Source organism: Doryrhamphus excisus, chromosome 19, assembly GCF_030265055.1.
Source record: "Doryrhamphus excisus isolate RoL2022-K1 chromosome 19, RoL_Dexc_1.0, whole genome shotgun sequence".
NCBI lineage: Eukaryota > Metazoa > Chordata > Actinopteri > Syngnathiformes > Syngnathidae > Doryrhamphus > Doryrhamphus excisus.
Window position 1 is genome coordinate 9965717 of NC_080484.1, and position 11784 is coordinate 9977500.

General features: G+C 41.8%; 2 protein-coding genes across 2 annotated transcripts in view; one reads left to right on the forward strand and one right to left on the reverse strand.

The window, feature by feature from the left end:
• Positions 1–355: 355 nt before the first annotated feature.
• dtl (denticleless E3 ubiquitin protein ligase homolog (Drosophila)) lies at positions 356–10928 on the reverse strand. The gene is made up of 15 exons (XM_058057619.1): positions 7865–10928; positions 7313–7450; positions 7137–7229; positions 6998–7059; positions 6794–6914; positions 5842–5907; positions 5647–5762; positions 5506–5579; positions 5327–5433; positions 5144–5248; positions 3635–3747; positions 3472–3561; positions 3249–3372; positions 1258–1859; positions 356–917 (listed from the first exon to the last, which is right to left on the reverse strand). The coding sequence occupies exons 1-15, from the start codon at positions 7914–7916 to the stop codon at positions 852–854; spliced, it is 1929 nt and encodes a 642-aa protein (XP_057913602.1). The 5' UTR covers positions 7917–10928; the 3' UTR covers positions 356–851.
• The window catches only part of ints7 (integrator complex subunit 7), an 8459-nt gene continuing 4971 nt past the window's right edge, over positions 8297–11784 (forward strand). Inside the window, exons 1-13 of the mRNA XM_058057618.1 lie at positions 8297–8508; positions 8609–8738; positions 8811–8957; positions 9029–9166; positions 9392–9438; positions 9565–9764; positions 9827–9949; positions 10087–10204; positions 10308–10442; positions 10517–10614; positions 10698–10937; positions 11027–11164; positions 11428–11634. Coding sequence (XP_057913601.1) covers positions 8415–8508; positions 8609–8738; positions 8811–8957; positions 9029–9166; positions 9392–9438; positions 9565–9764; positions 9827–9949; positions 10087–10204; positions 10308–10442; positions 10517–10614; positions 10698–10937; positions 11027–11164; positions 11428–11634 — 1815 coding nt within the window. The 5' untranslated portion in view covers positions 8297–8414. The remainder of the gene's footprint in view (positions 8509–8608; positions 8739–8810; positions 8958–9028; positions 9167–9391; positions 9439–9564; positions 9765–9826; positions 9950–10086; positions 10205–10307; positions 10443–10516; positions 10615–10697; positions 10938–11026; positions 11165–11427; positions 11635–11784) is intronic.

Below are 11784 nucleotides of genomic sequence, written 5' to 3' on the forward strand. Positions count from 1 at the left end.
TTTACTATATGTTTAGTTTATATATTATAGTTTATGCAAAGTTTCTGTCCATAGCAACTAATATATTCTGTATTTATTTAGTCAGTGCATAGTACAGTACAATATTTTGTCCGTTTTTACTCAGTACAATAATCAATATTAGTCAGCTTTTAGTCCTGAACTAAGGTATACTGTTATTATTATTTAACTAAGGGTATATTTATCATATTTTCTGTATTAATTCATTAATTCAATGCTTCTGTAAGATTTTACTGCTGTATTTATTATTTTCATTACAGTTTAAGCCTTCTATTTACTCCACTATTACACTCATTATTTTAATTAAATACAAGAACAAAACAGACTATTAAAAGGGGTAACTTCTCCATGTCTCTCTCCCCCCATGCGTCTCCGTAGGGGTCCCCGAAATGTCTTAAAATAGCTTATTTTTATGAAAATTGTAACTCTATGAAGCCAAGTACGCTGGCTACAATATATCTTCGATTTAATAAAAATCTGCCAATTCAACTGTGCATCACAAACAAACCAAGCACATGCTATTTTGTACATATGAACAACAACAAAAAAAACAAACACATGAAACTGTTGGATAAGAACGAATCTTTTACAAAGACTAATTTTCTTAAAAGGTCTCCAAGAGAGTTTTTGACTTTTGTTTTTCATGCAACTTTCAAGTTGCGTGAAATGGTATTCCATCTTCCAAAATGAGTTTTCCTGGCAATAAAAAAAAATTGCATGAAATGTCTCACTAAAAATGTTTAGGGGGTACCTTTGTCAGTAAATTCTCCGAGCAGTTTGTGGATTAAAATGACCTAACGCAGCATCTCAAATACTGTAAAGGCTCCGTGAGGTCACTCAGTGGGTCTCCTTGTGAAATAGGAAGATATTTTTTTCATGCTTTGTGGCGAGCCGATAGTCTGAAAAAGAAGATGTGAGACAAAAAAAAACCTTAAGAAGTTTTCCAGCACTGTGAAGGTCAGATGGAATTGACTTCCTGGACTGTGCACTCTACTGTAACAGTGACTCTGAATGAAGAGGTGAGAGAGTTGATTTTCTGGACTGGCTGCATATTTAGAAAGCCTGCATGTGATGTCTGGTGTTAACAACAGGAAACAAGCAAAATGATCCAGCAAATGTTTAACTGCTGTTTCACGCATGTGTGAAGTTGACTTGAGGTTGACTCCGGCCCTTTAAAAGCCCCAATTTGTTTGCAGGACAGAGCAAATACAAGCTATTAAAAATACACATTGTGCTTACCGGTGAAGCTGGCGTCTTGCCCGCTTGTTTCTTCGCAGCACCGGGACTTCGGGGACTGCTCGGGCTCCCTCTCATCTTTTGGCCCATAACTGACAGCCAGTCTGTCAGTGGTGGACACCGATTCTCCTTGCCAGTCTCTCTTGATGCGGCATCCTCGGTTTGGCCGTCTGCCTGCTCTGGACTCTCCTGAGTCGGGCAGCAGATGCCAGACAGGACCCGGCTCCTCTTGGCTACATTGTAAAGTTGTGCAACGCCGTCGTGGTCCTCTTTATCCACATCGCCGTCGGATGAACCCGTCTCCAGTCTTCGTTTGGCACGGCGCGCTGGGGGAGAGGTGTAGCTGGCCGGGTTCTGAGGACACGGGCTGAGTACCTTCCGCAGCAGAGGGCTGTTTTGACGAGGAGATAGCCACGTTTTGATGGAACGTGGTGTTCTCTGACAAATTGTAGTCTTTGCATCCTGGAGAGGTGAGGTGGTGCTGGAGGGGAGAGGCATGGCGGCCCCGCTCGGAGCACATGCGGCCAGCTGCGGTGAAGCCAGGCCTCCGATGCTCTCGATCCTCTGTTCCTTAGCGGGCGTCGTCTCAGTGGGGTTGGAAAGTTCTGAAAAAAATTTTAATAATTCAAACCCTTAAGATCTATTCATGACTAAGCGCTTTATGCTTTATGTCAGACTGAAAAGTGCTTAATTTGAACACTCTAAATCATGTAATATGTATTTTAAATTAACTTCTATACATTAAGAAACAATTACAGGCATACAATACACAGTATTGTAGTTACAAAGCATGTGGTATGTCAAAAGAGTCTTCCAGTGCTGGAAAATGTTGGGTGAATTGACTTGTGAGATGGCGCCATCTGCTGGATTAATAGCTGGAGAACTCATGGCCACTTTATATTTAAGATACCATGCATTGGCATTAACAAGGAATTGCAAGGAACTCGTCGGCTGTATTCATACTGGCTGAGAAGTTTGCTATTTCCCGCTACTCCGGCATTAGTGCTGCTGTGTTATTAATAAATGACCATGTGGTCAAAATATAGCTATGTTTTCCTTTTCACTTTCTCATGCAGCCAAAATCATGAATTAACTTTAAAAAAAATTAAGTTGCTTTCAAATTAGAAAAAATCTAAAAGTTTAATCCCACAAGTGCTTTTTTAAATCAAGTGTCATTTCCCAAATGCTGCACGGTGGACAAGTGGTTAGCACGCATGCCACACAGCTAGGATACCTGAGTTCAATTCCACCCTCAGCCATCTCTGTGTAGAGTTACATGTTCTCCCCGTGTAAGGGTGGGTTTCCTCCCACATTCCAAAAACATGCTACGTTAATTGACGACTCCAAATTGTCCAAAGGTATGAATGTGAGTGTGAATGGTTGTTTGTCTATATGTGCCCTGTGATTGGCTGGCGACCAGTCCAGGGTGTACCCCGCCTCCCCCCCGAAGACAGCTGGGATAGGCTCCAGCACCCCCGCGACCCTTGTGAGGATAAGCGGTAGAAAATGAATGAATGAATGAATGTATAGATATGAATATGATATGAAACTGCTACGCCGTCTACTCTGATTATGGGATGCACTCAATTGTAATCTGATGCATGTTCAAATGAAATAAAACCATTACCATTAACCATTACCCATTTCCGGGTACTCCGGTTTCCTCCAACATTCCACATTCCATGCTAGGTTAATTGGTAACTCCAAATTGTCCATAGGTATGAATGTGAATGGTTGTTTGTCTATATGTGCCCTGTGATTGGCTGGCGACCAGTCCAGGGTGACACCTCCCCCCCGAAGACACCTGGGATAAGCTCCAGCACCCGGCGACCCTCGTGAGGAAATGAATGAATGAATCATTTCCCAAATGGGAAATGGTGACGATAACCATAGAACAGACCTGGCTACTCATGAATTTCAAAGGTCCTAAAAAACACAACTTACAAGGTTGACTAGTAACATATCTACTGTACATTTAAAAAAAATGTCCTTACTGTGTGGACTCTTAGGACGTGCCCAGCCAACAAGATTGGCCTCTCCCACTGAAGACTGCGTTCCATCCATTTCCCGATGAAGTCGCCAGATGCGTACAGTGTGGTCATCGGAGCAGGAAGCAATCTGAAGGGTGGATTATTTAAAAATAAAAAAGGGACCTAAATGAACCTGCTTTTCAATGTTTTCAAACCTTGGTGCTCCTTTAGAAGATAGCCACCTCACCTTAGTGAAGTCTGTTGGGCACCAAGCGACAGATGTCACCTCCTCACTGTGGCCTTGGAGCGTCATTGGAGGTTGTGTGGGATCGGACATCTGCAATGAACTGCTCTTTTCGAATCACAGCAAACCACACATCAAATTTGCCTTATTTTCTATTACGATGTACCTTCCAGATGTACGTGTTGTTGTCACTGGAACCACTGGCCAAGAACTGGTCATCTGGGCTAATTGTGGACTTGATGTAAAAAGAGGAGTTTTGGTGGCCACTGAACACTGCCTCTGTGGAGGCAAACTGAAATGAGGATCCTAAACACAATTGTGGTCTTCTTATATTTGAAGTGAGGTATTTACACAAATACAGTACTGTATATATAAACAGCTAAACACCCTCTTGCTTTACTAGTTGCACCTTTTAATATCATACTAGTTAATAGCCCCATCTAGTGATAAACATGGGTAAAATAGTATTGATATTCTGCAAGTTATCTACAGGACTATATGTGCCCTGCCATTGGCTGGCGACCAGTCCACGGTGTACCCCGCCTATCGCCTGGGATAGGCTCCAGCATACCCCTGCGACCCTACCGAGGATAAACGGCAAAGAAAAAGGACGGCTGGATGGATGGATGAAGTAGTATTGCTACAAGAATACATAAAGACATAACATATATTTTAACAAATGTCAAAATTCCCAGCCAACCAAAACACAACAATCTGACATCAACCTATATTCATTATTTTAAAGAATGAATAAATATGGTAAATATGTCTTTAAAAGACTATGAAAATGTAATTGTTTGGTAATACAGTAAACCTCGGATATATCGGATTCAATTGTTCCCACTGGTTTTGTCCGATATAAGCGAAATCCGTTATATGCGTATACCGGAAAATGTCCGTTTTACGCATATATCGGATTTATATCCGGTATATGCGTAAATCGGATTTTATCCATTATAAAAAGGCACTTCCTTGACTATGTTTCCAATGTACCTGGACGCGCAGGCAACGCTGCAAACGACGTTGTATAGCGGCCTGTCACGATTCGGCGAATCGGAGCGCCACAATGCGGCCATCCGATATATGCGAGGGAAATTTAATGGAAATGCATTGGAATGGGACTGGAGATTTTGTCCGAAATAGGCGAAATCCGTTATAAAAAATCCGATATATGCAATGAATTTTTATTGGAAATGCATTACAGAAAAATTGGTTCTTTTTTATCTGTCCGTTGTGAGCGAATTTCCGATATATCCGAGTCCGATATATCCGAGGTTTACTGTATAATTTATATTAATAAATATTATTATGAGAATAATGATATTTGGGGTTGTGCCGTCTTTGGACTTTTTCTTTCTTTTTCAGACAGCATTTTTGGACTTAAATTTTCCATTTTTTCAAGTAATGTTTTATTTAATCTTGAAAAAATATATATATATTTTTGTTCCTAAAAAAAATTGATCCTCCCCCCAATAAAACTGTTTTCACAGTTAAAATCTCACTTATTTATACTAAAAAAAATGTTACCCCTTCAAAATATATTTTTTCCTGTCTGACTTTTTTCTTGTGAAATTGATTTTCGCCTTCATAACATACTGATTTTTTTTGCATGTTTTCCCCTTGAAAATGTCCAAAACATTCTCAAGAGAAGTCCTGCTGCTTATCGTTTGTTTACCCGGGCTGGTTTTTGTCCCGCTGACATTGAACATGTATATGCTGTCATCGGTGCAGTTGCACATGACGTTGGATCGTGTGGAGTCCAACACGAGTCCGGAATAACCTGCAACACAAGCAGAATAACACTTTCACTGTACACTTGTGTATACGTTTACTGCGAATAAAAAGGTGCAAAACTAACCCAGACGCATGCGCATGGAAGAACCAGGATACGGGAAGGTCTGCAGGGGTACAGGATCGTGATGGTGCGCTGTGTAGTTTTTCCTCAAGTCCCACATCTTCACGACACTTCAAGGAGAAATAAATGTTTCGTTTTTTCTGTGCTTTTTAGACAATCAACAATTGTCAATAGACAATTACCCATCAACAGCACCGGAGGAGATTAGGGTGTGCTGATCTCGAAATAAAACCACAGTGACGCTTTGCTGGGTGTCCTGCAAAACACATCAGAATATCAGCATCCAGTTGTCTGAACATTAGTCAGTCGCTGAGACAACTCACCACGCTCGGAGCCATGCCACGAGTGCTGAGTCGCCTCTTCTTTGTTTTGGATGGGGGGTTTGCCTCTGCTTTGTTATGAGCGCCGCGGATCTGTTTCACCTGTTTGTAGAAACCATCTGACGAGACCACAAGTAGACATGATGCACCTGTAAAGGATCCAGCTAAAATGTGAAAAAAAAACCCGAAACAAAATACCTTTTTTGCTGCACCGCGTGTCCCAGACTAAAATATTTCCATCTCTTGCACCAGTACAGAAGACAGCTGTTGGAAGACAAACAACCTCATCAGTGTACTTGGTATAGCACTGTAGGAATGAACACTATCATGCAATTAATAGCACTAATTGGCTGCTGATTCTGGCGGAGCTGTTTTTAAATTACGTTTGTTATATATAGCTTTTAATGTCATGATTTAAAGAAATATTACTCTGTTGTTGTGAGCTCTTGTATTGCACATTGACCATGTATTAGTCACTTCATTGCAATACTGTACATATTACTGTTATTATATATTGTCACATCCATACTGTGCATACTGTTTATAATCTGTAATAGCCATATTGTAGTCATCTATATCCCTGTATATATCCTTACTGTATTATAGTCACAGCCTGTTAGAGTTTGTACATAGATCTGTCCATTTACAGCTCTATTCTATTTCTACATTTACTTACTACTAAGGTACTTATAAAATTGCACTTCTGGTTGGATGCTAACTGCATTTTGTTACCCTGTACAAGTGACATGAGCAATAACAATTAAGTTGAATCTAATCTAATCTAATCATTGTAAAGTATAGACTTTTAGCATTTGGTTGGTGAAAATATACAATATATAACAACAATTTCCGGAACATGTACATGAACATACACAACACTGCCCACTGTCACTTAACTAGATACTTTTGTCAATAGGTGCTGCTGTTTTGGGCACACAAAAGCCGCATATGGAAACAACACACTTTTTCTGCCATTTAAACTTAACACAAGATTTATATTTAAATAAAATACAGTCATTTATTCATTTATTGTTCATTTTCCCCATTGCTAATCAATGTCCATCTGTCAAGCAAAAAGATTGTCACATACATACACCAAATTGTTTCCTTTCTCAACCCCAACTACTTTTTTTACCGATAAAATCCATACCTTTGTCCTCCATACTGAATGCGACAGATTTGAGGCTGCAAAGGTGGCCCTTAAAGCTGCCTAAAAGCTCCCCAGATTTTACATCCCATAACCTGGCCATCTGGTCCCCTGCAGCAGTCACCTAGATTGATGCAACAATGCAAATGTCAAAAATTATTATTCTGTAGCTATTTCTAAGTATATGGTGACTACAGTGCGTCTTACCAATTGAGACTCCCCTGGTACCCATGCTATGTCAAAGACAGCATTCTCATGAGCCAGCCATTCTGCAAGTACACATACTCAACATCAGACTGGTACAAAAATAGAAATGTAAAAATGATACAGTGCAAATGCACACCACCTTTAAGAAGTGGCTTTCCTCTGCATTCGGTGTTGTAAATCCTAACAATGCCTTCTTCATTTGCCACAGCAAGAACATCCCCAATCTCCCTTGCTGTGGGGGAAAAGGATGCATATACAGTAGATAAATAAATAGCAACAAACCACTCAGCTGGTGATAAGCAGATAGAGCTCTACCAGAGGAGAAAGACAGTCCAAACGGGGGAACAGAATCGCCAAGGTTCCCATAGGAGATGTGTTCATCATGACGAACACACTGGTAGCCTTGCAGAAAGGAGCTCAGAGGGTACTTGGGCCAGGGATGAGCAGGAAGGGCTAGGAAGATAAATGCATTAAAATATTGAATCGTGCAACTTTATTGATCACCTAAATACATTGTTGTGTACCTAATGCCTTGTTACAGTTAGCTTAATTTGCACATGCAAAAGCTTCTGGAATAATTTTCGACATTTATCAGTTACCCGAGTCTGGGCTGAGGAGACAAACTGCAAGCCATTGTTAAATGCTAACTGTATTGCGTTTCATTCATATGGAGATTTAGGGTCGACTAAACCAAGTAAAGCAGGACAAACCGGGTTTATTATTCGATGAAACTTGATTTCAGCAACGAATCGTTAAAAAAGCAACTTTAAATACAATACGTATATCACATTGCCAGAGAATAAGGAACAAATTTGATTCTATCAATGCTAACTGAGACAGATAGCTCTTTTAAAACGTCTCACTCACCATTCTGCCGTTGTCTCCCGAGACGTCTGTCAACAATTGAACGGAAAAGCATTCCTGTGCTTTGGTGGGAGACGATCCGATAAATCCAAAATATATATTCACTGGTGGCTGTGGTTCCTCTGCGTTAGTACTATTGCTCTTCTTTCCCGCGAACAGAACGCTTGAACGCAGGGACCGAATTCCCCGCTAAACCAGCGTTCTGCGCTCCTATTGGTGGAAAGAGACACTTTCGCTCCATAGTAAAGTTCGTTTCCGGTTTGTATGTGCCTATCGTCGTTAGAGTAAATTGAATAAGTGGTGTATTGGAAGCTCTCAGTTGAATAAGATATATAAAACTGTATAATTTCAAGTCACACCTGCAAATAAGATATTTATTTACCAATAACTCTGTAAAAACGCGCAAATAAACGCATGTATATTTTATTGTGAAAATCTGAAAAACGGAAAACCGTGAGCTTTGATATCCGGTTTAAGAATGGATTAGTAGTAGAACGCTGCTAACTCGTATGTACCCTCATATCTGAAATATTAAGCGGGAAAAGAACGTATAATGTCTCTTTCAGCTGCACGCTCGTTCCTGTCGGAGGCTTGCTATGGCGAGCAAGAACTTGACGCAAATTCTGCGCTTATGGAGCTGGACAAAGGTGCCGACAAGCTAGCCTGCTAACAACTTAGCATAGCTTCCAGTGTATTCACGTGACTTATGTATGGGTTACTATTATGACATTCTGTTGTTTTGACCAGGGCTGCGGTCGGGAAAACCGGGGGAGCAGTGCGAGGCTGTGGTGCTCTTCCCAAAACTCTTCCTCAAGTACCCGTTCCCCATCCTCATTAACTCTGCGTTCCTGAAACTTGCAGACATATTTAGACTTGGGTATGGTTCTATGAAAGTGGAAGACAGCACGAACAAACATGAATTTGAATAAGCTCGTTTCTCTGATTTCAGGAACAACTTTCTTCGACTGTGTGTACTCAAAGTAACACAGCAGAGTGAGAAACATCTGGAAAAAATCCTCAATGTGGATGAATTTGTCAAAAGGGTGTTTTCAGTCATCCATAGCAATGACCCTGTGGCCCGAGCCATCACACTGAGGTGACATATCACAGGTAATGTAGCTCATTACCTTGGTTAGCTGTAATTCAACTGCACCGACCTCTCAACAGGATGCTGGGCAGTTTGGCTTCCATTATCCCAGAGAGGAAAAACGCCCACCACAGTATTCGCCAGAGTCTCGACTCTCATGACAACGTGGAAGTGGAAGCAGCTATATTTGCTGCAGCCAGCTTTTCTGCACAGTCAAAGTAAGGCTATACCATAGAAAAAAACAACACTTACAGTAGAATTTCTGATGTCTTCAACAGCATTTTAAAATGTAACATAACTGTCATACAGGTGTATAAACAAGTGAACTGCTGTGTAATAATGCTAACGTCTTTTTAGAAAGATTTTTAAAGGTTTTAAACAGTAATACAAGGGTTAAAAAAATCTTATAATAAAGTATAAAAGCTGCTGTTTCTTGTTTTCAGAGACTTTGCTGCTGGGATTTGCAACAAAGTCAGTGAGATGATTCAAGGTAACACCTCAAATTATTATGGGAGACTGTTGGAAAAGTGGCGAGGATTTTTTTTTTTTTTTTTACATATATAAATATATTACAGCCTTTCTCCTCAACGTCCAACTTGTCTTAAACACTTCCCAGGTTTAGACACCCCCGTCGACCTGAAGCTGAAGTTGATCCCCATGTTGCAGCACATGCATCACGATGCCAGTCTGGCATCCAGCAGCCGAGAACTTCTGCAGAACCTTGTCACCTCGTACCCCTCCACCCCTATGGTCATTGTCACCCTGCACACTTTCACCCAGCTGGCGGCCTCCTCCCTCATTGATATACCCAAGCAGGTTGTGCCTTAAAGCCAACATATTTGCGTTGATTGGCCTTTAACGTGTAAATATCCCTATAGTTGCAGCTCCTCCTTCAATACCTGAAGGATGACCCACGGAAGGCTGTGAAAAGACTTGCAATTAACGATTTAAAGCTCCTGGCAAGAAAGGCTCCTCATCTTTGGATTAAAGAAAACACTCAGGTATGAGTAAACTGTACCGCCAGTCAAAAGTGTGGTCACACTTTCTCATGAGGAAGTGTGTTGAAAACCTTTGACTGGTATTGTAGATAAGACACTTTCTCACCATTTATGTAATTGAGTCGTTTTTGTATTTGCAGACCCTGTGCGAGTGTGCACTGAGCAGCCCATATGTTAGCTTGAAGCTGGGAATGTTAGCTGTGCTGTCTACCCTATCTGGAACAATTGCAATAAAGCAGTACTTTAATCATACAACAGGTAACATTCATGTCGTATTGCCCTGTAAATTAAAGTTTAAACACAATTGTAAGACCTTTCATTAGTCTGCAACTCTGACTGGAATCAATTTAATTATATTCAGGCGGCGTCTCCGCTCCTTCCCGGCTCACCGACCTGGTGAAATTGGCACAAGAGTGCTGTTACCACAGTAACCTGGCTCTCGCTGCTCACGGCGTTATAGTGCTGTCCAACATTGTCATTTCCTGTCCAGAAAAAGGTCAGTTATCCACTTGCAGGGAATTCCCTCTCATGCAGTATTTCACTAACCTATATTTGGCTATGTATTCTCAGATATAGCCCATCTGGAGCAGGATACATTGTTGGGGGTGGAGTCCCTGCTGATGCTTTGCAGTCAAGACAGTAGCGCTAGTGCCCAGGCTACACTCAAAGTAAGACTGATGCCTCCATCATCACAGTGCACAGTTTTTAAACTTTAAGTCTACATTGATTACTTCTACTCCTTTGATTATAGACGACACTCACCTCGTTAGTCAAGTTGCTAAAGAGTCGGCCCCACCTTAGCCAGTCGGCTGTGGAGTTCCTGCTAGGTCAGCTTCACTTGTCCTGTGACTCGTCCCGCGTTCTCATGTGTCACGCTCTGGCAGCCATCGCCACCCACCTGCCCGTGCTGGGCGACAGCATGCTGGGAGATCTGGTGGATCTCTTCGGAGTGGCCAGTCACTCGTCTACTGACAAACAGCAAGAGCTTCTGGTTAGGAATACGTACCGTTCATTTACAATTCACGGATGTCCTTTTCTCTTTCTGTCTTTGATTTTTGTTCCCCCGCCCTCCCCATCCAGGTTTCCTTGGCAACAGTGATTTTTGTAGCTAGTCAGTCATCTTTGACAGCCGAAGTAAAGACGGTCATCAAACAGCAACTTGAGAACGTCGCCAATGGTTGGACCGTATACCGGATTGCACGGCAAGCTTCTCGTATGGTAATCATTCCATCATCTGCGGTTTCCCACAGGACCGCAATCTATCTGTGGCATGGTGATGAGGTCATAGTCTAATTTGAATAATTCTCTGTGTTGCATGAGTGCTTTGATGTACCATGAATACGGATGTTTGAAAAACACATTTTTCTATGCGTTTTGTCCAAACATTGTTTATCCACCATACGACCTCTTAACTCTAACCTATGGTTTAAAAATTGGAGACGTTTGTGTTGTCGTGTCAAAGTGTTCTCCTGAATCAACAGGGGTGCCACGAGCTCTCCAGCGAACTCTACCAAAGCCTGCGGACCCGCGTGGCATCTGAGCACTTTTACTTCTGGCTCAACAGCCTGAAGGAGTTCTCCCAGGCCGAGCAGTGCCTGACCCATATGGACGACGGCGACTACAGCGGGGCTATGAGCGCCATCGCAGAGGCCCTGCGCTCCTACCAAAAGGGCATCGCTTCCCTCACGGTGAGTTAACCGCCAGACATCTGGCTGCCATTAAACATTTATTCCGCCAACACAATCGCCACATACTTCACAGTCTTTTGTGTTGGATCTGATCCCACACAGCCTGTTAGCGGATTAATGTGCATAGTACGTGCCTGTATCGTGTCAATT